Genomic DNA, 27,837 nt, shown 5'->3' with positions numbered 1-27,837 from the left:
CATCTTTAAGACAAAAGAGCTTATTACAGAGAGTAAGAGTTATCTTTCTTGATAAAGTGATTTAAGTTATCAACAACAAGTCCCTGACATGAACTGTAACATCTATTGAAAATTACACCAATTAAAATGTTTTAATCCCTCATTAAGCCCTATCAGTGAATCAAGTCTATTTCTAGATGGTATTTTTAGGTTTAATTGATTCATGGCCTTGTAATGTTTTAATTTATTGTTAAAATATATGTCATTGATTTTTCAACTTAGTAAATAGTGATCGATTTTGGTGGCATTATTTCTTGTGATAGCACTGTACTTTTGTATAATTAAAGAGCGTAAAAGATTTTTCTTGAATTGTTTGAAATGAAATGGCCATTAAATCGTCTCACACTTTTTATTTTATAGATTAATGGGTTTTAAAAATGATTTAAATGGTAAAATGAATTAGGTTCTGAAATTTGACACAATCAAAAACCCAAGTTCAAAAGATATAAAGGGGCTTCAAATGTCAATATTGTAAGAAAGCATAGTAATAGTTTATAGAGGATTTAGTTTAGTTGGAAAATATAATTACAAGTTTAAATTATTGTTGATCAATCAAAGAAAAAAATGTACGATATTTATTGAAATTTTCTATGAATGATTTGTGTTTATAGTGAAACTATATACAAAGCAAACAGTCAGAGGGGATATATTGACAAAGTCTTTTAAAATATCCAAATATATGGCAAAGTTCTTACCGCTCTTGTAATTTTTAATAATAATAGTTCAGACTTTGGATCTTTTATCAAAAATAGATCAGACATTGGAACTATCGAACGCTGGCATATGGTACCTTAAAAAATTGAAATGATATTATGTAACTTTATTGATATTATGTTCAGAGGACATTTTTTAGTTGTGATACAATTAAATTGAGCATTGGAATGGGGAATGTGTCAAAGAGACAACAACCCGACCTAAGAGAGGAAACAGCTGAAGGCCACCGATTGCTCTTCAACATAGGGAGACAATCCTGCACCTGGAAGCAGGTGTCATTGGACTGGCCCCTTATCCAAAATGTGTACTAGTTCCGTGATAATAAGCATATCTTGTTGTAGTATGAATATGCAATGTTTTATACTAGAATTATATGTAACAAAGCTTTCAACAGTCTACTGAAAGACAATCAAACATTAAACAAACACATATAGATTCAAGTTACATGTAAAGTAGACAGAAACATTTCAATGGGTTTTAACCATAACATCAAATCCTTTTCTTCAATTGTCACAGAATATATAAAATTGATCATTGTTAACAATTATGAACATTTATATTTTGACAGATTTTTCCTGTGCCTTTATTGGAGACATTCTTCTCCAGGGACATTTATATATCTCCCAGAATTTCTTCTGCTTTCACTCCAAGATCAGGGGGAGGGGACGATTGGTAAGTTACAACATAATCATTTTGTTCATACTATTGTTAATCTTCATCTATTTTGATGTAACAGTTAACACCCAGGTAACCAAAGCATTACTTAAAATGCAGTTTAAAAACTATGTTTATTCCAATTATAAGGAATAATATAGATGAAGACCACATTATAGTGGGTCTCATTGGGGTCATAGCCTGACGCGGGATTGTCGATTTTTTGTAAGCATGACACGTGAAGGTGAAATTATTATGTCATGAAAACTGGAAATGAGGAATCTGACACAACAGTAAGCGGGATCCGGGATCGGAACCCCCCAATGAGACCCCCGTTATAGCAAACCGTTTTGTCAAGTACCATGTTGTGCTCCTTTCCCTTAAATGATTCTGTATATTAATAGTACCCAGATAGTCTAACTTGTCTCAGAGCTGTCTGAAAATGCAGATACTAGCATTAAAATTACAAAATGAGCCGTTAGACAAAAAGATCTGGAAACAAAGATATTTTGTGGTCTTGTTTATGCAAGTTTCATGAAATATGAATTAAATTTAATTAATTCTTGAAAACATTATATGACTTGACATTGTTTATTACTAGGATTTAGAATATAGATTATGTAATAATGAGATTTTCTAACTTAGCAAGTTTGATTACATCAAAAGATATTATAATTAAACACATATTATTACATACAAGAGGTTTAAATGATGTCCTTATTTATATTTAATTTGACAACAATAATCTTTATAAACTTTTCAGAATTCAGATTTCTAAATGAAGTTTTTAATTTATTTATTGCAAAACTTGGCCTGGAATGCTAGCTGTCATTAGCTTAGAAAACTTTTTAGAAATTAAATACGAACTATAAAAAAAAATGCATTAGACCTTTTTAAAATACTAATTTGTTTCTCTGAATTTGTTAAGAGAACTCCCAAGAAGGGACACATTATTTGAAAACCTTCAGAAATGAAGTTTGAAGACATTTGTCATTTCAAGGTTTTTTAAAATCTGACTGTGGTATGGGCTTGCTCATTGCAGAGTCTTCACAGTGACCTACATAATATTTCTGTGTCTCTTGTGTAGAGTTGTCTCATTGGCAATCATTCCACATCTTCTTATTTTCATATTTGAAGAAGTCCATAAAATTTGCCTTGTCAGCTCAGTTCAGAGATGAAGTGACATTTGAGAAATAAAGGGATGAGACTAAAAAACCTCATCAAGGACATCTTGAAAATTATTTCATGTGGAAGTGACTATAATTTCTTTGATCAATACCTCTTCAACTAGAAGCCTTGGAATCTTGAAATGCCATCTTATACAAGGGAAAATAATGTTTCAGTTATATTATGGCAATGAAATTTCTGAGCATTTTTTTCTGATTAAGTCTGCTATTTTGAATAAGTTGAATAAGAACAGTATATTTCATAACAGTTGCAAAATATATTCATAGATGTTAAATGTCACTTTTATAAATTCGTATCATGTAGTGTAGTTAGTTTTTAAACTGAAGTTTTATCGATAGTTCAGTGATTGTATTTATGATCAGTCATCTAGATCCATTCAATATCATATACATTGCATAAAATGGAAATGAATAAAAAAAATATATTATATAACTGTTGGGGGTAAAAGGTTGTCATAAATAAAAAGTACTCTCGATTTTAAATGTTTGCTTGCATTTATTAATGTGAGTACATAAGGCTTATAAAACAGAATTTCTTGACTTCTTACATAATGAAAAAGATACTAGTCAGAATGAATAGGATATTTGAAATAAAAATGAAAAAAAACAATTTGGCAACATTTTAATCCATTGGTTGTCTATCAGTTGGATGTTTAAATAAGGTTATGTAAAATGTAAAAAGCTTACATGTTCTTTTGGAATTTACAGGAACATTTGAATAAATACTGTGGATTCCTTTATTTTTGTGGGTACCAATTTTTATGGATTGAGGAAAACTTGCATGTTTGTGAATATTTAATTTCGGGGTCTTGCTGAAGTTTGCAAAATTTGGTAGTCTCTGAACAATTAATTTCCTGATTCACCTGTTCCCACAAAATCCACGAAAATTGGTATCCAACTAATAATAATGAATCCACAGTAGTAAGTTCATGTTATCAATGTGATGATAACATAGAAATATGAATGAATCAATAATTTAACGAAAACATAGATGTTTTTATTTGCCATTCTATAAAAGTTGATGTTTCACCTTTTAATTGCTGTAAAAAGTCAATATATTTAAACATAGTGCAAACGAACCTATGCATATATAACAACAGGAACCTGAGTTTCAACATCATTAACCAAGAAAAGTAAAAGTACATGTTCAGTATCATTAACAATCAGGTATATCTGATACGGCTTTGTTTACCAAACAAATAGATGAAAACAAATATCAGTTTACGATTGGAAACAGCTGATTTTCATATGGTTGGGTAAATTTACATCCAGGGTAGAAATGATATTTAAATATAGTTAATCTTTTCTTCAGTACTAGGTAGCATGCATATTTGAATGACTATGTAAATTTTATATGATATCATTTTCAGTTCTTTAAATATTTATTCTATCAGCGTAAACACTTTCCTTAAACGAATTTTGTCGATTTAGCATTCATATAGTATTGGGAAATTAAATGTTTATGTATTATTGATATGTATGTTGTGTAATTTTGTATAGCACTCAATAATTATTCATGTCACATCGATGTAGTCGTTATAATCAAGTAAAGCCATAATCACTTAAAAAATTGTGCTCTTTCTAAAAAATGTTAGTACAGTGAGTTCAAGGTTACTTTTTCTTCATTGTTGAGTTCATTTGCTTTTGTGAAGTATCCATTTTCTAAAAAAAAAAAAAAAAAAAAAACTTTCTGAAGTCATAGAGGTTTGCTCATACCAAATTTACCTGGTCTACTGTTATGTGTTATGATAATATACCTTGTGAAATACCGGTAGGTACATTTTGTAATTACATTTGGGAAAAGACTTCACCATTTAATATGCTGTTCCTAAACTGCTGCATATGTTCTTTCAAAGATTAGTAGCTGTAACTGGTGTGAAAAAGAATATAAGAATATTAGGGAGTATTTGTCTTTAATCCATTATATGCACTGTCTTAATGTTACTGTAATACATTGTATACAGGATCTGATGTGACTGTGAGATAAAATACAACAACTAAAGTGCTGTACCTTTGATATATGTAAAAATAGGAAGATGTGGTATTGCCAATAATTGAATAAAACAACTCTCAACAAGAGACCAAAGTATAGAAGTCATAGATAACATGAGCTATTTCCTTGTAGATTATTTACTCATGTACATTTCTTGCATATATCATTCCTTTCAGCTAACCTTCTAGTTCCCTTTAAATCCTTAGCAATTAAAAAGAAAAGTAAAAATTAATTTTCTTCTTTCTTCTTTCAGTTGGAGATTCCAATGAGCAGAGTTATCAGCATTACTAGGGAGAAAACAGCACTTATCATTCCAAATGCCATTGGTTTCCAGACAGCTGGTAAAAAGGTAAGACAGGGATCCAGTTTGCAATAAACATTTAGGACAAGGAAGGCTAAAACATTGTGATTTCATAAGGTCATAGAATAATTTATCAATGGACAACAAATATAGTGAAGGCAACAAATACATCAACTTTTGAACATTGAATTTGATTACTAAGTCTATATCCTGTAAATATTTTGATGTCCAAGTCAGTTTTTGTCAAGTATTGATTTTTGTAGTTTTGCTAAATCTATTTTATTATGATTTTAGGTCTTGAAAAGTACAAAATCTATTTTCCATGCTTTAGTGACAACCATCCACCCTAAACATTAATTATTTCTTTTGATGTTAAATTTTGTATTTATTTCTTCCAAATCTGAACATATAACTTTCTATAATTATTTGTATAATTTCAGTACTCATTTGGTTCATTCCTTACAAGAGACAGTACATATAAGTTTGTGATTGGTCATTGGAAAAGATGTCAAGAAATGGTCAGTATTACATTTCTATATGTGAACTTGGGTAACAAAAAAATTGGTGTTTTCCATGAGTACAGACAAAACCACAAATTTAAATCTAACAAACTTTCATTTTTTTTCAAAGGATTTGATGCAAAATTTTGAAAACCATAAAATTTAGTATGAATGAAAGTATTATTTTACTTCAATCCTCAAAAGAGATACCCATGTAAATAAAATTATTCCACAGTACAGGCACAAAATATTCAGTTTAACTTTCTCAGTGAACCAATTGAGGACTTACTAATTGAACAGGCGTAAGGTTCACACAGTTTGAATTAATGCAGAATACTAATTTTGTTTTAAGGAACATAGTCAAGCTTTGACCTCAGAATAGGATTTCATTGACCTTTGCTGTCTTGATGTGTATACAATATTCCATGAAAAAAGAAAAAAATATTTTCTTGCAAAAAATGTAAAGGCAAATATCTGTTATATCTACATTTTTGTTTTGTCATGAGTTAAACGTAGACCAATATTCCACTATTCAAAACTTTTTTGCAGCCCTTTTCACAATTTCATTGTTCTCAAGTTTTAATCATTGCTATTTTTAGAAAAAAAACCACATATACTATGTAATTGAGCTATACAATACAATACAATACCAATACATGTTCAATCGTTTGTTCAATTGTTTATTATACTAACATGTTTTACAATATGAAACAATAGTAATAATTTATTAAAACTACATAACACCTGGCCCTCTTTAAAAAAAATTAACATATTGAAAATATATTTATTGCATTTTGTATTGTTTTTGATCTGAATGAAGAAAGTATGCCAAGAAAAATCCCATAAGTGCTGACCTGGTATTACATTACTGTCAAATTAGTCTATTTTAGAAAATCGTTCGCTGGTGAAAAATGTAGGAATTTAAGTGGTTGAATGATTTGGAAATATTATTCCTTTTAAAAATAAAAGTTAATGGAATAAATAAATAGTATATAAATATTAGAAAGATTTTGATTGAATTGATATGATTTTTGTGTTTAGGGATTTAAATATGCGTTTTAGTATTATTATGTACTTTGAAAAATTAAATACATATCAAAACAGCTCTGTAAAAGTTAATCAAGTATAATGCATCAACTTGATTAAAAAAATATCTTGTACTTTTTTGGTTCAAATTGTATGATATAAAGGTACTTGTGACAAAATTATGGTAAAATAAAAAACCTGAAGACTGTTAGCCTAGATTCTTCAATATAAATCTTTAAAAAAAAATGAAAAGCAAATCTTTAAAATATATGTTTCTTAAATATTTGATTTAGGTATTAACCGAATCAAAATTATTTCTAATCCTGTATGTTCTCAAAATGTGTAACCTCTTAGAAATTATATTAAGAAGTGCAGTAATAATACTATTGGTACATTCTAGTATATGACGAAGTATGCATTTTTTTGATGAAGAAATCACTCAGATGAATGTTTTTCATTGTATGTATGCCAAAATGAATAGGAGTTATGCTATTTGCAGAGTATCATTTGTGTAAGACATGATGTTGCACACTTAGTCTTTTAAAAATATTACCCAGAATGCCCTGCATAATCAAATAGTGAATAGAACAGCAGCATTCATATTCTCATCCTGGCACATGTGCTTTACCACAATATCTTATGGTAGATCCATTCAAACTTTTTTGGCTCCATACCTATTATTTACAGCCATCCATTGGACCACAAAAGGGAACATCTTAGCACTACTTAATAAACAACAAAGTAAAATCCATAACATGCGGCTGCCACCTAAACTAAAGTTAATTTCAAGACCGCCTTTTTTTTAAATTTTGTTTGGATTATTTAATATTGTACATGTCATCCATAACTTAAAACTATAGTGTTTGTTTTGGTTTTGTTTTCAGAGCAAGACCTTGTTACAAAATCAGTCAAGTGGAACAGAATCAGATGTAAGTTCTATATTTGAGAAATCATTATAGGTCACATACTGGTGACATATAGATAAAACCTTTCATGTCAACAGTTTTGTATTGGCATCTTGTGTAACAATTTTTTTTAATCAAATAAGGTACCATATTTTGTACATTTTGTCTATCACCATACCATGTTGTTGCTGTCAAGTTTTGAAGTTTTATGCCCCATTTTTATGCCCCATTTCCGGGCATTATGTTTTCTGGTCTGTGGGTCTGTCCCTCAGTTCATTCATCTGTCCATCCATTCGTCCATCTGTCCCGCTTCAGGTTAAAGTTTTTAGTCGAGGTAGTTTTTGATGAAGTTGATATCCAATCAACTTGAAACTTAGTACACATGTTCCCTATGATATGATTTTTCTAATTTTAATGCAAAATTAGAGATTTTCCCCCATTTTCACGGTCCACTGAACATAAAAAATGATAGTGCAGATGGGACATCGGTGTACAGCAGACACATTCTTGTTTTCTTTCTGTAAGTAAAAATACATCACTGTACATATTAATTTCTTGTCTTATTGTAATATATTTTTTTCCAAAATAGTATGTAGAATCGTGATGGTTCTTCCATATAAGATGACTTTACATTTTATTTTCATTTCAGGTGCCGTATTCATTAAGGGACCAAACTCCCGACACACCAATGGACAATTCAGACATAACAAAAATGTTTGACGAGTCACAAAACAATGATGTTGACAATAACAATGTGATAAATGGACATATAATATCCCGGCCAGACACGGAAGATTCAGACGCTGGCGTGTGCCTTGCGTGTGGGTCAAGGGATGCAAGTGATGAAAATGTGAAAAATGACATATCAAACAATGTTAATAAGACACTTCAGAACCATGTTCTTATTTCTCAAACCTCAACTGTTGTACATGAAAAACCAAAACCTGTGAAACCTCGATTTTTTATTGGCAGTGGAAAGTTTGTTCCTTATTTCTTTCAGTGTAAGTACATCTAACAGTCCAGGAATATCTTGTGGAAAAGTTTGAATTTATAAATAAGTTCGCAAAACCAAGGAGCAGATATTTACAAGTTTGTTTGATTCCATAAATTCACAGAACATTTAAAAAATTGTAATACCTTTTCATAACTTTTCAATATAACTTAAAGAATTAGAAAATATAAGTTCTGGCTTGATTTTGCACTGACTGATTTGTCAAAATACAAAAGAGATTTGCTAGACCTTGACAAAAAAGCTGATTACAGGAAATGAACATTTGAACAAGCATACCGGGTAGAAAAATTTATTAATTTTCAAGTGGGCATTGTTCTATATAACTTAGTTTTTAAGTGTAGTTTCTGAAATCGTATTTTAGAGATGAATGGTTGCAAGAAGACAATAAGTTTTATTATTCACCCTGATTTATAGATAAAATAAGTAAGATGTTGTGAATTGTATATTTTTGCTTTTATATAAATCTTGTAATTTTCACAGGTTTTGACTGTGAGAAAATGTATGAAGCCTTTTCACAGCTGTCTCTCAAATTCCAAAGGTAATTATATAAATTGACTTTACATTTTACCCTCAAGTACTGGCTTGTCTAAAAAAAATCACAGTTAGATTAGCATGTAAGCAGAAAACAATACAAAGTTATTAATGCATCAAAAATAATTTCTGTGTGGAAATATTTTGATGAGGAATATTATAGAAATCTTTGGATTACAGATCAAACAGTTTAAATTTCTTGTAAAAAAATATCCATTATCATCTCAAGTTCTAGTGCTTATAGAATCGCCCTTCAAATATCTATTGAACAACATTGGCTGATAAACAGGCTGCATGGAAGTCATGTTTTCAAAGACGACAATGATTTTTTTGTCAAACACAAAAAAAAACCTTTTTAACACCTGTTAAAAATCAATTGATTATTCTGTACTTAATAAATAAGGACAAGTTAACAGTACATTTAAAAAAAAGTAATGCCACATCTATTATTTATCTTACTGAAATCAAAAGAAAACCTTTATTAGTGACCCATTAATATATACTGGATTATATTTTAAAGTACATGTAATACCAAGTTATTTTTGCTGAGAAATAATGTTGTTTTTAGATGATAAAAGTAATAGGATCATTTTTATGTCAGAAATGAAGCCTATGAAAAGAATCATAATGAACATTTGATGACATTTTCATCAAACTCGTGATTAAGTTCCGACATACAGTGTTATAGAGTTGCATGCAAATAAAAAACACTAATAGGATTTCTTAAGAATTCATTTGAAAATTGAAAATTTTAGGGTATGATCTTAATGTAATAAGGATATTATATGGAGTTATATCATTTTTCTCTATCAATTTTTTATTTTTATGTTTTCTCTAAAAAATGCTTTTAGTTATGTGATTGTGAGATATTTAAGGGATGGCTAAATGCATGTACTTACATACAAGACCTCAGTGACCACAAGTAAATGGCCCTTGTCCTAAATCATGACCTTTTACATTTTGAAATTGGACATTCTTTTATAATTTTTTTTCTTCTGGTGTTGATGGCATATCTTTTGTATTCTCTATTGATTTCAATTGATTTTATATGGCACCAATTTTCATGGCATCAATTCCTAATTCATAATTGATGCTATGAAATTGTTCAAGTAAGCACACAGATGACATATGAAAGATTTTAAATGTATGATTTGATTTTGTTTTCTGTCAGTTTCATCAAAACGGAGATAACAATATTATATTTTATAGCTTATTTCCTAATGCTTGTAGAGTAAAACTTTGGTCAACTTGCTTGCTTTTTTTGTATAAATATTTATTTCAGCTTTGTAATTAATTAAGATTGACATCTTCAAACAATAAATATACAAACAACCAAACAAAACAAACAAAACAAGCAAGCTAATCAAAGTCTTGCTTTTCATTGATTAGGAAATTTGCTGTAAGCTTCAACAGCATCAATTGGTGAATTTATGGTTGCAAATACCTGTTAACTGGCTCCACTAACACATTCCCAGTTAACTAAATTTACAACCATCAAATCACCAACTGATGCTTTATATTGAAATACAATACAATTATCTCGTATTTGACTTTTGTTGATATTTGAAAATAATGATGAAGCTAATTACTGGGTTCCTCATGCAGTGACAAATATATCATGTATATCAGGACAAGAGTATGTAAATGAGATATGAGATATGAATCCTGCTTCGTACTAGACGGAAACATTGATTTGAATTTTTTATGCTCCTTTGAGAGGTAACAGTCTGCAGGTAGATAGTCACCCTAGCCAGACACATTGTTCTGACCCCAACCAAGGAGTCTTTGATCTTACTGCTAAATTCTGCCTACTTGACAGATAAACAGCTATTACCAATTGTTAAGTCTTTCAGCTGACCCAGAAACATGGCCCAACTGAATACAGATAAGCACACTTCCAAGAAAGCACTTAGGCAATACACAATTTAAGACCCTATGTTATCTTTTGATATCTTTTCAATAAAATAAATATTATAAGATTTGTCATGTTGGTTATTTTGTTTAATTTTTTCAAATGTGTTTATTTTATTTTTACAGAATTCCAAGGACCAATATAATCCTCGCAATATGCATTATCATGTAAGTATATACTTTCAGTTTTGTCTCATCAATGACCAATCAGGGAGAGGGTTTAATTTATATTGTTTAATTGTTCAGTTTTATGAATATTAAAATTCATATACAAAAGAACTCATATTTTGAATTCATTAAAGTGATATTTGAAACTTATTTGTGGTCAAATGTTGATAACTAGTAATTGATTTTGTGGTCCTGAACTTAATACGCTTGAAAAATAAAAAAAAGTATATGTTATTAAATAGATATAAGAAGATGTGGTATGAGTGCCTATTAGACAACTGTTTATCCAAGTAACAATTTATAAAAGTAAACCATTAAAGTAACAGTAAATATTAGTTCTGCCAATAATAAATACATACAGAATAACCCTATTTTAATGTTGAATATTTGGTTTTTTTTTCAGGACATTATTTTTAATTGTATCAGCCATGGCATTAACCTACAAAATCCTTTTGTTGCAAGTCAGGATTGATTCCAAAGATATCTGGTCGCCATCTTCTAAAGCTCAGTGGAGGTAAGTACATAGATATGTGCGTCTGGTGATTATTATTTCCCAAGTTTATTTTTTTATATTTCTCTCCAAAGTCCGTCCGTTCGTCCCCCTTCAGGTTAAAGTTTTTGGTCAAGATAGTTTTTGATGAAGTTGAAGTCTAATCAATTTGAAACTTAGTACACATGTTCCCTATGATATGATCTTTCTAATTTTAATGTCAAATTAAAGTATTGACCCCAATTTCATGGTCCACTGAACAAAGAAAAAGATAGTGTGAAGCTCAGGTTAAAGTTTTTGGTCAAGGTAGTTTTTGATGAAGTTGAAGTCCAATCAACTTGAAACTTAGTACACATGTTAACTATGATATGATCTTTGTAATTTTAATTCCAAATGAAAGTATTGACACCAATTTCACGGTCCAGTGAACATGTAAAATGATAGTGCAAGTGGGGCATCAGTGTACTTTGGACACATTCTTGTTCTATATATCATAGTGAAAAAATTGTGGACAACCAAAATATAACACATTTATATGTATATTATAATTCAATGTGCCAGCTATTTACACCAAGCAAAAATGTATCTATAAGTTTGTTACACTTCTTTCTCTAACTATACTTCCTGAAAAAACCCAACTATAAATGATTTACTTATTCATGTTTAACCTTTGAGACTGACTTTCACATTCCTTTCAAGTCTGTAATGATTTGTCAGGAAAAACAAGAAAGTCAATTTGTGTTTTCTCGATACTGTCAATGCTATGTGTCTTTAGGGATAGCAAATGCTATTTCAGTTTTTTCAGGGATGCTAATCAGTAGTTGGGTTTATTTTAAAATTTCTAAGATGATCTGATGAAGTTATCATCTCAAAATCTTAATTATCTCCCTTGGCATGTTTTATTATTTAAAATGTCACATGAGACAGTTATGTTTGTTAGTGAAATATTGATTTTTACCAATTCCAATTTATTATAATTGAAATGTCAAAATGTCATTTCATGAATAAGAGAGAAAGTAATATGTCCTTCAAATGATCATAACTGAAAAAAAAATGTTTATTGTATTGTAAGTTGAAATCAATTGTTTAAAAATAGTGGTGGTAGTAGGGTGCTGTGTATTAGTCACTGATACTGTATATTGGGCTTGAGTCAAAAAGTAACTGGTTGAATTTTTGTTTATCAAACTTTTATCAGAATATGTTGGAAAGTTTCTGTTTAGTTCAACCACAACTAATCTAGTCTTTGAGCTTCATTATGAAGAGATTGAATAATTATACCCCCGCTTTAAAAAAGGGGGGGTATACTGTTTTACCTCTGTCAGTCCGTCAGTCAGTCCGTCCGTCCCATGAATATTTTTCCTCGCATTTTCTCAGGAACTACAATACAAGGATTTCTGAAATTTGGTTTCAGGGTTTATCTAAGTCAGCTATACCGTGTGATGCGTTTTCAGATTGATCACTTGACAAATTCCTGTTTACCGAACACTTGCATATTTTTACACTATTAATATTATCCACTTGCGGCGGGGGTATCATCAGTGAGCAGTAGCTCACAGTTTCACTTGTTTTAAGAACGTTTGCAGTTTTAGTATAATAAAAATTGATTAGTGTAATACATTCTCCTTTTATTCACCTATTTTTTCAGAGAGAAAATGTACTCGTCAATATATGGTCTACAAAATCAGAACCATTTCAGTGTGGTGAAACAAATGAATGAGATATTGAAATCAAACCTGCAAGTCTTAGAAGAGGTAAGATCTCAAAACTTTAAATTATGATCTTGATCAATGTAACACTAGAAATAAGAAGATGAGGTATGAGTGCCGAAGATTCAACTCTCGAACCAATTCATAAATGTGTAGACAGTAGACAATTAAAGGTCAGTCAAATAACACCTTCAACATGGTACCTTGGCTCACACTGAACAGCAAGCTATAAAGGGCCCCAAAAATGACAAGTGTAAAGCAATTCAAACCAGAAAACCAATGGTCTAATCAATCTAAAAAAAACACTAATGAGGGAACACATATGAATTGCATCAACAAATTAGAAATAGTTGCTGTGTAGTACAATCCATTAAATCTAGTTATTTATTTCTTGAACAAATTGAATGTCATGTTAAAAGTTGAGGTACAAATTTAAGGTTTATTCTTGAATGTCTGTTTTAAAAGGAACTGCCTTTAGTTATTAACTTTATATATTTATGTTTACTGCTTTATTGATATATTTTGATAGATACATTTAGATAAACCACATGCAACTTTGTGGCCAGGTACTTGGCGAAAAAACCCACCTCATAAACAAAAAAAGTTTCCACTATAGCCTTAGATGAATTACATTAAAAAATAGGGTTGTCATGCTTTCAAAATAGTTGAGGCTTGCACACATTTTTTTAATGTTTTTTTTGTTTTGATTTTATTCCTGTTTTAAAAACTGGAAGGTTTGTTAATAAGCTGTGTCAATAAAAGTATTTTAGGTAAAATAATGTTTCTTCTTTTATAGTTAAGTGAAGATTTGAAAAGATTAAAATCCTGGGGACCAGAAAGAACTAAGTGCGAAAAGGGTGAGACTGAATGCAGCTGATACATTACATTCCTGTTCATGTGTAAAGACTAGTCCAAATCAAAAGAAAGAACATTCCATTGTTTATTTATAGTGTGGATATAACCTGTATCAGGACTGTTGAAGTAGGGCACATTTTCTGTGTTTCATATCTGTGATTCAACATTTTTACAAATTGTGAAACGTTTTGTTATGATCAATTTTTGTGCAATATTTTATGAAAGAATACATGTATTTATGTTGCTTTTCTTATTGCACTGGTTGATAACAATCAATGACCTATGATCTTGCTTTATGCAATCAGTTAAGTGTTACGTAGTTTATGCATATCTGTAGGCAGGTAGAAAATAGTTAGTTTAGGCCGTCAAAAAATAATGTTCTTTTTCTTAGGTCAAGAACTTTTCTGTTGGAAGGAACAACAGAAAACAGTTCTATCCAAATTCGACATTCCTACTTTTGGAAAATATTCAATGTACAAAAATCAAAAGGATATTTTAAAAAAACTGAAAAACATAATTGAAATATTAATAATATTAGCTATTCTTTTACTAGATGGCTGTTAACCCACCAAAAATGTTGGTTTTTTTTACACGCTCATCACATATATATTAAAAAAAAGCCTAAGAATAAGAACATTATATTTTGATGGCTTTTGAATTGTCATTTTGAAGAGTGACTTTACTGCCGTCCAATGTGATAAAGTTTTTTCCCTTTCATTAAATTTGTTATCTATTATATATTTTTGTAAGCTACCTTGGTGCATGTCAAGTATTAGTTCGAAGCTGCATGCTGACTAAATAAAATAGTATAGCGAGCTATTTTCTAAGAAATTTGAAAATTTGAGAGTTTTAATGATGTTAAATATAATCAGCTTTAGTGTGCAGATATTCAGTAGCCTGTTACATGAACAAAATTGTTGATATAAAGTACTTATATGTAATGAAAAAATCAATGCAACTTGTGGTCAGTTGTAAGATTTGTGTTAAAAAGACCCAGAAAATCGCTGAAGATATTTAGCCATAATCCAGTTTTGTAATTGAAAGCAAAGTCCTAATTTTCAGACTAATTCTTATTTTCTCAACTTAGGTTTCCAAAAGTCTGCAAAATTTATGAAGAGAAAAGTATTAGAAAAAAACTTCCATTTTATATTGAGATATACCTGCCTGACAAAGCCTTTGTACTGGTTTATCAAAATATTTTTTTCTTACTTCTAATAACTATCAAATATAATGTATATATAACACATACTACATGTATTAGAGATTTTTTCAGAGATTTTAACATTTTTCCTCAAATCAAGATTCAAGATATTTATGTTTTTTTTGACAATGTACTAACATTATCATGTATGAATGGTATCTCATTATTTTGGTCTTTCATCTATATAAGTCCAGCTTTCATAATTCATTACCTATGAATGTTGATAACAATTAGGATCGAAAAACTGTTACTTTATTTCATTACATGTACTAACATGACAATCATTTATAAAATCCAAGTGCTGTATTCTAAAACCAAGATGTTTCATAATCTGTGAATCAGTCTTAAATGTAATCTTCAAAAAAAGGTGATTCTATAAGGAGTTATAGCCTGTTTACAATTACTATGCATTTATTAAATCTGTATGAATTTTCTTAATTTCTGTAAATTTTCTTGATTTTTAAATGTTTTTTTAGTTAAATTAATTTTGTTACAATACTTTAAAAATTAAATCAAGTCTATTATATATTCCTTATGAGTCGCTTGATTAAAAGATCAGTTGGCTTACATTATTAAACTGGTCAAATGAGATATTTGTTTTAATGACAGTTTATATCTACTTTTATAAATGCATGTTCAAATAAGAGATTTTTTTCTCATTTGACATTTATTGAGGATGGATTATTATATTTATAGAATTTTATATGTTTTGTATATGTGGATGGTGTATCTGTGATCAAGTGTGTATACAGAAATCGATTTGCATCTGTAGGTCAGTGTTAAATTAAAAATTCAATTTTGGATCACTTGTAGTAGAGTTTCTTAGGCTTATAATGTAGACTGCCTATTGTGTAGTTCTTTGCTTTTAGTGATTGTAAAAGGTGAACTGAAATTAAAATATAAATATATTTTTAAATGTACAGATCAAATACAAAAGATATATCTAGAAGTTACTTTTTGTGAATTCATTTTGATAAGGATAGAAATTTAATTTTCAAATAAAAAAAATTGTGCAGTTGTTAAAAAAGGGAGATAATTTGTCAAAATTATTTTTAATGAATTTTCTTTCTTTTGTCAAAGTATTTTAAAATAATAACATAGATTTTATTATAAATTGCTTCCCCCCACTGATAAATCTCAAAACTTTCCATAAAAAAACTTAAATATTTTACAATTCATCTTAAACCTGTGGTTATGAATGAAAAACCTATATGTTTGATCTGCTGAATGAAAGATAATTAAAATTAAAAAAAAAATTATTCTCAGGACATCATGACAATCAAAGACTTACTTGTGACAATTTGTTTTTATTTCATACTGATGATCTCAAAAAACATTTTGATAATCCCCTGAAATGTTTTTTTTTTTGATTGGAATAGCTGTGATGTAAGTTCTAGAATGCAGCAGTATTGTTCAGATACACGTTTGCAGACAAAAAGACAAAATATTCTATTTCCTCAGACACAAACGTGTACAAGAGGTCATAAACATGATAAAGTATACATATAAATCGACAGCAGAGTAGTGTACGATAAAAGCATGTGAAAGACCATCTTTTCAATATGTAGATTACAGGACCAGTGTTAAGTCAGGACAATTAAGTTTGTAGTGTACCAGTGTAAAGTCAGGACAATTAAGTTTTATTTGTTTGCTGTTGTAGTTGTTGTTATTGTTTTATTCATTCCATTTTAAATTATAATTTAACATACATATTTTTTTTCTCAGAATAAAAAATAGGGAAGATATGAAAATGAGTTACTACAAATAGAAACTGTTGTGCAGGTTTTAAACAATTAAGAAGAGCCCACTGCTATAACAGGAAAACATTCATCTTGAAAAGAGAAAGTTTTCTTGTATTTAAAAACACAATATAGACCATTATTTTCTCCTTAAAATTGCATGGAAGTATTTCAAGTGAAATTTATGTAATATATTTGATAAGCTCTTGTTTTCAAGAAGCTCTTTCTGCTTTAAGATACAAACTTCCGTTTTCTGTAAAAGTATTGTACAATCCATTGATAAATGTTAAGTATTTGAAATTGTTAACAAGTCTGTTGTTAAGTTTGAAAAGTCAAATTTTTGTTTATATGTACATTTTTTTGTAAAATCTGTTCATTATTTGTATCAATGATTAAAACTTTTTTTTAGGAAGCCAAATAGATGTTCAAAAATCACTGTACAATCTTGTGTTTCTGTTGATCAATTATTTATAGTTAGAAGTAGTGATTGTAAGCTATTGACTTGTACTTAATTTTCACATATCTACAATCGCCGGTTTATCATTTGTTCATGCCAGAAAAGATAAGGTGCATTAAGGACCCTTTTTGGCAGTAAAAAAGTGGTTTCAAAAACATAAAACTGATTTATCTGTAGAGATACTGAATAGATTTATGCAAAGTTTAAATTGTAAGATCTTTTGAAAGAGAACATGTAAAATTATCTTTGAAATTTGACAAAAAAGTGTGAGGGGAATGTGTTTTTTTTTAAATCAATCTTGGATTTTAAAAATTAATCCCATTTGTTTAAATCATTCATTTGGTAAATAGTAAATGATATTGCATGTGAAAATACCATAACTAAAATACTGGCATGAATACAAATGTATGAACTGTAACATTTGGGTGTGTATTATACAGGGATTTATATCTCTGTAATCAGTGCTATATTTTCATCTGTGATATTTAGCTTGCTTTACACTTCAGTTCTATGCTGAGGGTTGTAAGCTACTGGTGATGCATGGTCATGTAGATTAATGATTCTGTTATTATTGTAACCAAAAAGTACTTAATGAAACCTTTATATGACAGTCTTTGTAATTTAGCTAGATATTGATTTTCTAATGAAATGTCAATGTATCATTGAGGCTGAATTAAAAGTATTCTGGTTTTGCAGGCCATCCCAATGAATTTTGAATTGTTTGTATCAAACATTTTAATTTTGAATTTATTTGTGAAAATATAATTGAAGTTTTAAATTTATTTGATATATATTGTTCTTAAATTGAATTAAATTTGATGTTTTAAAACAAGTGATTTAAAAACTTGCCAAAAAAGACAGATTTCCCTGCATAAAGTCACTTTTATGAAATGAAAAATTTAAGTGAGAGCAACTGAGACAGCAATGGAACATAACAAAAAAAATCTATAAGTAAACACATGGTCTTCTGAAAAGTTTGTTGAAACAAACTGTAGTTATGAATTGGGTGCCTACAGAATATAAAATTACATCTAGAAAAATGATATTTTTAACGCTGAATGAAATTGTATAAAAAGACTAAGTGAGCATTTTTGTAAGAAACTGATTGAAATATTTATTCTGACTGGCCTATTCTGGTCTTTTTGTATGTACATTTCTTGAATTCTATTTATGTTTTGTTTGTTACTTGTTTCATTTTAACCAGGAAACGAAGTTTCAATTTGTATATTCTATCTATGCAAGTAGATATATGTGTGTTCTTTATTTTGATATTTTCTGTAAAAAATAAAACAAAAAAAACATGACATGACATGAGACCATGTCAAAATTTTCTGTTGCACATTCAAAAACATTCTTTTAAGAACAACTATTAAAAGTATTTGTACTTTTTAGCAAAAAGATGAACCATATACATGTATATATATTTATAGATAATGGTGATTTCATTGAATTCCCATTGTGATAAATAACAATAATCTAATATTCAAAATAGTTTGTTTATTTTCACTTACAAGACTTTCCTCACATATTATCAGACACTAATATGAGACTTCCAACTGATAAATTGCGTCACATATCAAAACTTATTAGTTTGAATGACAAATTTAAACAACTTATTGCTTTAAAATAATTGCAAAATCTGCATCATTCTTGTCAAAGTGAGAATCTGCAGTTTTTACAAAGGTGTGTAATGCACATTACAGTATATTAAACTCCCCAAAAAAAAGAACAGCGAAATTACAAATACATAAAGTGAGCGTAAGAAAAGAAAAAACACAGAAAGAGTTTTGATCTACTGATTCTATTTAATAAAAAGAATAACTTTAAAAAAGAAGACAACTTGTGACTAAACACCTCCATGGATCTAACGTGTGCTGCACATTTGTTAATTCCATGTGCAGATTGTTGATTTTTTTATATTCAAAAACAGAGATTAGTTATATTAAATTAATATTAAATAAGGATAATTACAAATTAATTAATGCTGTAGATGTGTTTGATTTTCATTCATTAGGTTTAGAGCCATTTTAGTTTCATCAATAATTTCATAGAGATCATTATTTTACGCTTTTTATCTAGAAAAGGAATGGGTGGTGGACAGGCATAAATGTTTTCAACAGTGTTATATATTTAACACTTTAGAAGTAGAAATAAAAATGGCAGTGTGAAAATCTTATGATAAGTACAGGTATATATATTTCACTCCATGTGGAACAGTTGACATAATGTAAAATAATTTATACATAAACAAGAAGTTCTAAAATTATTTTTAAGTATTTTATTTATTTATGATTCTATTTGAATATCATTTTTTTATTATCATGCCTGAATTTTCCAGGTTACTAACCATGTTACCATGTTTCTGTGAAATCAGAATTATATTTATTATTTGTTACATTGTATTTGACATTTAATCATATGTCCCATTATTATGACCAAATTTGGACATGCATGCAATCTTTTGATCAAAATATTTAAATCATAGAAACAATTTTTGAAATGAATGATGCAATTAATTATTTAGTCATTGAAGTGTTTTATTGATTTTTATAATAGTAAAAACAATAACAAAAGTACATTAATGATACAAGATAATTTCTTTGAACAAATTCAAATGAAATTTCGAAAAAATTAGTTATATTTTTTTCTTAAATTAAAAGTATTCAAAAGGTGTAAAACTTTTCAAAATGGTACAAATTATATTTGACTGAACAGGATTTTTTTTTGTTTTCATGCTAATGATGGGAGTAAAGCCCTAATATCATTTTCAGAATCTGGATTGGGAATTTTTTTAATTCATAAAATAAATGCAAGTATACCATTTGAAAAAAAATTCTAATATCAATCAAGAACCATGTACTTTGGAGTGTTACCTAGAATTAAACATTGATAAGATTTGCAAATTTCATATTTTCATACTGTGAAATCATTTCTTTTCGTGAGTATCAATTTTCGCAGATTCAGGAAAAATTGCCTTTTCGTTGTTATTTGAAATCGTGGTTTTGCTAATCTCTGCATACAAAGCCTTTAGAAAATTCGCAATGCATTGAACATTTGAAGTCATGGTTTAGCTATTCCCACTAAACACACAGAAACTTGATATCCATGAATAATAATGAATTCACAGTAGTCCAAAAATATACTTTGGTGTGAGAAACAAAAATCCATTTGATGTGGGTATATTAACTAATCAGATATTTGATCACAATCTACATTTTTTATTGTTTGTTGTTATGATGTATTATATTATTGAAGATTATTTATTTTTCACAAAGCAATGAGTGGAAGCTTCACAGTAAATAAAAGTTTTTAAAGTATTTGACACATTTATGTTTTTTTTTTGCCATCATGTACATTGTCAATTATGGCTCTTTGATTGTGCCAACTTCTGAGATCTACTAATGGATTTAAAGAAAAGACAAACTAAAAAGTAAGAGAAACTTTCTTTAGTCTATTCACAATAGAAAGAACTTTTGTTGTGATATTGCGAACCTATTGTTGTTTGGAGCTGTTGACATGTATATGCCACTTGACTTCCAATATAAGAGTTAAAGGATGTGGTATGATTGCCAAAGGACAACTCTCAACCAATAAACAAATAATGTACAAATTTAGCAACTGTATGGTTTTTTTAAAATGACAAAAGTAAAACAATACAGATGAGAAAACTAACAAACAGCCTGATTTATATTACGAAATAATATCACATCCATATTTTCAAATTTGAAATTGTAATCATACCAGATTGATGTTCAATTATTACCATTTGAGACCTACATTGAATAGTCAAGGTCTTTGAATACCTTCTGTTGTAGTTGTAATGATTCAAATGCAACAAGTTTTCTTCTTCCATCCTGGTAAACAAGGAATTTTGAGATACCATCTTGTATCTTGAAACTAAATCATCTCATCCATAACACAATCTATAAGAAACTCATTTCAGATAGTATCACTTTCTAGCAATATAGCATAATATTACCATGGTGCTAAAAGGCCCTGGGGAGAATACTTGGCAGCAGTATACTGATGCCATTCACTATCATAAGTATGATATAAATCAACATAGCAACACTTTTTACATCTGCAAAGCTGTTGAATACATTGTGTACATGAGCATATGGAAACTAGAGGCCCCTGAATTCCTCACTAGTATGTAATTGACCTAAATAGCATGAAAAATCTTTCATAAGAACCTAAGTAATATACCAGTTATACATTAAGAATATTCTTCTGGACATTTCTACTTGGCTTGTCTTTTTCCTTTCAAATATTCAGTACAATTTCCCATTGATTTTCAGTGTAAAGTGTTACCTCTGCTGGCAGCCTTTTCATGGTTTGAATTTTTTGAAGAAAATCACAAGATCTGTTGAAGACATTCTTAGGAACATTCCTGTCAATCGACACTAGTTTGGACATTTCAGTATTTTCATTGTTGCTGAATCATCGTGGATCATAATTTGTTTATATCTATTTTCTTAATCTAAGTTTAATACAAGACTAAAATGCTTGTGATTATCTTTAGTTATTTATTCATATGTTTTGTCCTTCTGGAATAAGATGCTGATAACACCGCTGTCCCAGGTTTGGAGAAGTGTGTGTGCTTACAAACATGTTTAACCCCACCACATTCTATATGTGCATGTCCCAAGTCAGTAGCTTATTGTTCAGTTGTCGTAGGTTCTAGTGGCATATTTGATTTTAGCAAGTTTTTTGGGTAAATTTGGCCATTAGTTTTCTCAGTTGAATTGTTTCATATTTTTCTAGTCTGGGCCTTTTATAGCTGACTATACAATATGGTTTTTCTCATTGTTGAATGCTGTATGATTGCCTATAATTGCATACATCCACTTCATTTAAGTTTTGGTGGACAGTTGTCTCATTGGCAATCATACCACATCTCCTTAATTTTAAAAAGGGATTTACATGTGCTAAATAAGGTTATTATCTTTAGAACATCATCATATTATATATATTTACTCAAAGTATTACAATCCTTTACTTGCATACTCGGTTTGTATGGGAAACTTTAAAAGTATGGACAATGGGAGACAACTCCACAATTTCATGTCATATATTTTGAAGTGAGGAATTTTTTTTGTACAATTGTTTTGTACAAAACCATCTTTACAAGTGTGAAAAATAATCATCTTTCCAAAAGTATGAAGGCTATGTGGCTGTGAGCCAGCCAATATATTGTTGTAAAACTTCTTTTCTACAACCCAAACAGTTACATCATGGTTACATATCTACAGCCAAATTTAGGACAGAAAATCACTCTAAACTGAAAAAGACTATGAAGAACTGGTTGCAAAAATTAAAAGTCACATTTGATATATATTTTTTATTTCTTGTATTAAGTATTTCAGTCTTTTTTTTTTACACAAATTCTGTATCACATGATTTTAAAAACATGATAAATATATAAACAAGTTAAAACAATAAATAGTATTTTTTCTTCAATGCATCTTTTTTTTAAATCTAGATACAGTTTGAAGTTTCGTATATATACATAATAAAGAGAGCAATGTAAGAATAAGTTAAGAGTAAACGCTGAAAAATTAAAACATTTTTTTATATACTGATCTCCCCCCATTTTCAAGAACTTTAAAATGTTGGAAATAAGTTACCCTTAAACTGTATTGATAATAAAATATATATCACAGAACATAATGCATTGAAAATTGATATTGGAGAAAAACCAATAAATACTCAGTGCAATAAAAAAAATATTCATTTACTGTATGTAAACTGCACAGGGTAACTCATTTAAAGTGTTTTCAAACTTATTTTATAAAATTTATTTGACTGTTAAATAAACAGTTATTACATGGCAGTTGACAATGCTTGCACCTTAGTCTTAACTTTCAATTGTTTCACCAATAGTTTCATAATTGTGTCATATAAATGTTCAATATCCAATGTATAAATGTTCACATTTTAGGATAGTTTTCCAGTTCATAAGGCTGTGTTTCATCCCAGTATTCTCCTATGGGTTTGCTGAAGGCATCATTTTTCCTGAATGGTGTGTCGCCTGTTTTTTCTGAGCTAACACCCTGAAAACGTAAAATGATACAGAAGTAATAAATAGCCTAACAATACAAAACTAGAATATACTTTTGTTATCTAAAACTTATTTCCTACATTTAGCCACAGTGGTAATAAGTTTTTCTAAAGAATGCCTCAGTTATTGGAGTTTGGCTTGAATATCAGCCTTATTAGTTGCATAAATATTTTGGCCTTGCACATCACTCAAAGAGACACAAATTGTCTAAAATTAATACTGATGATTGTTATCAAAGGACTGGATCATTGTTGAAGGCTGTACAGTTCACAGGCACTTGTCTCAAGATTTTTTTCTTCTTCTAAATACCTTTATTTCAAAAGTACCTGTGGTATGGTTGCCTATAATTGCAATAGGTAAGAAACCAGTTCCTCTTATGACTTATTAAGATTTGCCATATTTTAGCACAGAATGTCTTCTGGTTATATAAACATAGACTGAGGATAGAGCACACACATTGACAATATAACTAGTTACCAGCAGATGGATTTCTTGTTTGAATTGTTTTACATTTTCATTTTGGGGCCTTTTACAGCTGACTATGCTGTATGGGCTTTGCTCATAGATGATGGCCGTACTGTGACCTATAGTTGTTAATTTCTGTGTCATTTTGGTCTCAAGTGGAGAGTTGTCTCATTGGCAATCATACCATATCTTCTTTTTTGATACTTAAATAGTTATACTTACATGTACATTTTTCTTGTGTTCTGACCAATATGTGACAGGCTGATCTTTCTTGTAATTGTGATTCTGAAATAATAAAAGATAGTTTTTATATATATCAAGATAACTAATGTCATATTCATCTGAGATTTAGTGTTAAAAGAGTAAACAATCATGGAGTGTAATTTCAGAAATTATTGCAATGTTTTTATTATTGCGAAAAATGCAACAGGGTTTTAATCGCAATAATTTAAATGCGCTTTTTGAATTTTTTCCTTATGAATTAAGGTGGTACCTAACACTACAGGGAGATAACTCTGTAAAGTCTTCTTAATGTTTTAAATACCTTGTGTTGTGTTTCTCAATATCACAAGAATTAAAATCACGTTTAGTCTAAAATGACTAAATCACAATAATTTCTGAATTACAATGATGTACATTGTAATGATACATGTTTATATTTGTAAGGAAGTAATTAATCAAGAAATTTCTGACAAGAGTTTCTTTAGAAAAAGAGTTCTTTTTATGGTTTCAAAATGTCTAATGGCTGTAAAAAAAAACAACAGCCCAGGGTTTCTAACAATATGTTTGAGCTAGATACATAAACATTTTTAATCCCACTTCACAGAATGAATCAAAATACAAGGAAACATGCAGAATGGAATTATGAAATTTTGAATTTTATGATAATATTATATCATTTTGTATCAAGTTCACAGAAATATTTTACTTTTAAGTAACGTGAGGGTACGCAAATTGCACCTATTTTGACAGTTTTTTAACCTACGTTTATTTATGCTTCAGACAAAAGTTTTCATTATGTGTTAATTTTGTAGATGTATCATTGTTTACTATATGGTTTCACCAATTTAATTTTAATGACCTCCAAATTGTAAATGAAACAGATACAATTCTTGTCATATATTGAATGATTCACATTTATTCTACTAACCTTTGTTGGCTGAGGTCGTACCGATTTAAAACCTTCAATATTGAAATCTTTATTTGTAACTGATCTAAAGTCTGTTGGTTCTGGTTGTGATGCTTCTAATTCTTCATTGAAAACTTCTCTCCTGTAAATGAAATATATTTGTAACAAATGCATTCTGATTTTAACTTTGTAAAAATATTAAGACAAATTTATTGCTGTCAGACTTGCAGAGTATCATTTTGCAATTCATACTGTTAATTAGTTGCCTTCCTCATGAAATAGTGATCTCTTTATTTACACTCTGCCTTACTGGAAAATGTTGGAAATTAAGGTTGTATGGATGGATTTCACATCTTACAGCAGAAAATTGATACTACATAGAAATTCTGAATAGATAGATTTTTCAATGTGCTAAGCAGCATGACTGATAAAGGCTCTTAAAAAATGACAGTCTAGTAACTATTCATTTTGAATATATTTAAAATTTCTATCATCTGTTATTATTTAAATTTTTATTATCACAATCTATTTAAAGGCAAAATGCAAAATATTGGTAAAAGTTATTGACCATAGGGCAATATAACTCTAATGAGGTGTCAACTGAAGATTTCAACTGTACAGAGTTATATTTAAAAGTACCAATATTTTTGCAATTGGCAGCTTCTATATGTTAGACTGTCAGTTAAAGAAGTATGTATATCCGAACACTATTTCTTAGTCAAAAAATAATAATGAAAAACAAATATTTTCAAAAATTATAACTTCTACCAATAGACCTGAAGGATCAAACTCACCCAACTTTTTCAAAAAACATTTCTCTCATCATTTGTTCTTTTTTACCTACAAAAATATTATTTCATATATTTTATAAACAAATTTTAAATTAAGAAATAAATTCAAAATAATTTCTTGCAAAATTCAAGTTGATGTACATCGATGTAGTAATTACAGAAAAAAGTATGACCACATTTTGCGATAAAATTCAAATAAAGCTTATACTTAATATCAAATATTACAGGGCACTAAAACTATCTTCCTCTTTGGTAACAGATTATTTAAATTAAAAAAGTAATCTATTGCTATAGATTTTTATTACAAATACCTTAGATTTTTTATTCACATGTATATATAATTATTTGTATTTTACTAAGACCCAGGACTCGCCATGAAAAATTCCTAATTAGAACCCTGTATGTTTATTCATTCTGTCATTACCATTTATTGTAAATGTGTTTATGTCGATAGAATATTGTCTATTGTCTTTTTTTTTTTTTTTTTATAAAGCACTTTCATACTATGTATATATTAATTTGACATACAAAAACGATGGCTGTTTAATTTCATTTACATATTGAATAAATTATGTAAATTATATATTACCCATCAATCGAACTCCACAAGGTTCTGGTTTTTTATATGATTCTCTGACTGTTGTGAGTTTTGATGCAGGGGCTTCTAACTCTGTTGTAAGTATTCCTATATGACCATCTTTAAATCTTTCAGCACTACTTGTGACCTTAACATCTTCTTCGACACAATCATAAGGATTAACTGACCTCTAAAATAAAAGAAAATAATCCAATATTAAAAGGAATAAATAGTTCTACATGGTATATCAAAATAAAATTAATCAAATCACTGTTATATTTTTATTTTATTTTTTCTATGCACCAATGCAGTGTAACATATTTTAACTGAAAATTTATTTCTTTTAAATTGAAAATAAGCCATGCATGCAACTGCACGTAACAGTCAAAGTTGTGACTGAGTGTGGAAAAATGAAGAATGATAGATAGATAATTTATAAAATATTAATATATTTTTTTTTATGTTATACTAAAATTATCCACACGTAGGTGACACAATATTACAATTGTTTAGAATTTCTATAAACCAAAATATACCTTTTTATGGTAAACTGTTCTGTACATATTTATAATGTGATAAACCCTTGAAAATTAATGTACTAACATAGGAACAAGTAATTGGAATCAGGAAATATATAAAATGATTATATACACTACCTGCTACAATTAGCTTGGTATAATCAACACTACTTTGTGACTTTAATCATATTGTTTTCTAAAGTGGTGACATGAATCACAGTTTGATACATACAGAGTGTGCAAAACTGTTCTGACATACCTTTTTTTTTAAATTAGTAAAAAAATGACATTTATTTTGGACCCTCTTTAATGAAAGCCCTGATCTAGGCTGGACCATGCCTTAAAATGTTCATATACACAGGTTGTTCTTTAACAAGTCTGGCTAGAGATTTTTTTGTTTTGTTTTAGTTAAATCCATAGTTGACGAGAAGATGACCCCAGAGGAAAAAAAGGTGTTTGAATTATTGACAATATTGTATCCGTTTACAAACCTCCTCAACCCAGTTCTCAAGTAAGCATTTTCCATCCGCATTATTAAATCTTATTTCATTTCTGCCTTGGTTCAAGATACTCATTGTTGTATGTTATTAGTGGAAATACTGGTGTTAAAAATTGCAACAAATTTGACCGGATGTGATGGTTTCTAAGGTAAAATGTCAACAATGTTAAAAGAACGATAGCAAGGGAAATAACTCTTGAAATAATCATGAAGAGGCCCCTATGGCACCTGTAATACCAAACACTTTTCCCATAACAAACCAAAATGACTGGAAAAAAGCACCTCCCCCTAAAAAAATTATTCAAATAGGAAAGACAAATAAACAAATTAAACTGTAATCATATAAAAAAAATTATACAAATTATTCCATTTTTTTTTTTAGAAACTTCACAATTTTTTTATTTACAT

General features: G+C 29.0%; 2 protein-coding genes across 12 annotated transcripts in view; one reads left to right on the top strand and one right to left on the bottom strand.

Annotated features, from left to right (window-relative positions):
• LOC134715357 (GRAM domain-containing protein 2B-like) overlaps positions 1–18,428 on the top strand; it is an 87,825-nt gene extending 69,397 nt beyond the window's left edge. For all 10 annotated transcript variants that reach the window (XM_063577491.1, XM_063577486.1, XM_063577487.1 and 7 more), the window contains 10 exons: positions 1,322–1,425; positions 4,841–4,936; positions 5,329–5,406; positions 7,299–7,343; positions 7,969–8,320; positions 8,812–8,869; positions 10,900–10,941; positions 11,345–11,455; positions 13,077–13,182; positions 13,934–18,428. In XM_063577491.1, coding sequence (XP_063433561.1) covers positions 1,322–1,425; positions 4,841–4,936; positions 5,329–5,406; positions 7,299–7,343; positions 7,969–8,320; positions 8,812–8,869; positions 10,900–10,941; positions 11,345–11,455; positions 13,077–13,182; positions 13,934–14,014 — 1,073 coding nt within the window. In that variant the 3' untranslated portion in view covers positions 14,015–18,428. The remainder of the gene's footprint in view (positions 1–1,321; positions 1,426–4,840; positions 4,937–5,328; positions 5,407–7,298; positions 7,344–7,968; positions 8,321–8,811; positions 8,870–10,899; positions 10,942–11,344; positions 11,456–13,076; positions 13,183–13,933) is intronic.
• Positions 18,429–22,891: 4,463 nt separating this feature from the next.
• On the bottom strand, positions 22,892–27,632 carry LOC134715356 (sperm-associated antigen 8-like). Of its 2 annotated transcripts, none has more exons than XM_063577481.1 (6): positions 26,949–27,070; positions 26,425–26,602; positions 25,839–25,884; positions 25,066–25,186; positions 24,138–24,200; positions 22,892–23,442 (listed from the first exon to the last, which is right to left on the bottom strand). In XM_063577481.1, exons 1-6 carry the CDS (start codon positions 26,973–26,975, stop codon positions 23,320–23,322), a joined length of 558 nt encoding a protein of 185 aa, XP_063433551.1. In that variant the 5' UTR covers positions 26,976–27,070; the 3' UTR covers positions 22,892–23,319. The 2 variants fall into 2 exon arrangements, with proteins under 2 accessions (XP_063433551.1, XP_063433550.1); XM_063577480.1 differs by lacking the exon at positions 26,949–27,070 and adding an exon at positions 27,422–27,632 and having other exon boundaries at positions 22,900–23,442.
• Between the last annotated feature and the right edge of the window lie 205 nt (positions 27,633–27,837).

This window comes from Mytilus trossulus, chromosome 4 (assembly GCF_036588685.1).
Source record: "Mytilus trossulus isolate FHL-02 chromosome 4, PNRI_Mtr1.1.1.hap1, whole genome shotgun sequence".
NCBI classification, from domain to species: domain Eukaryota; kingdom Metazoa; phylum Mollusca; class Bivalvia; order Mytilida; family Mytilidae; genus Mytilus; species Mytilus trossulus.
The sequence above is the reverse complement of the archived record's forward strand: the minus strand, read 5'-3'. Positions and strand labels throughout refer to the sequence as shown.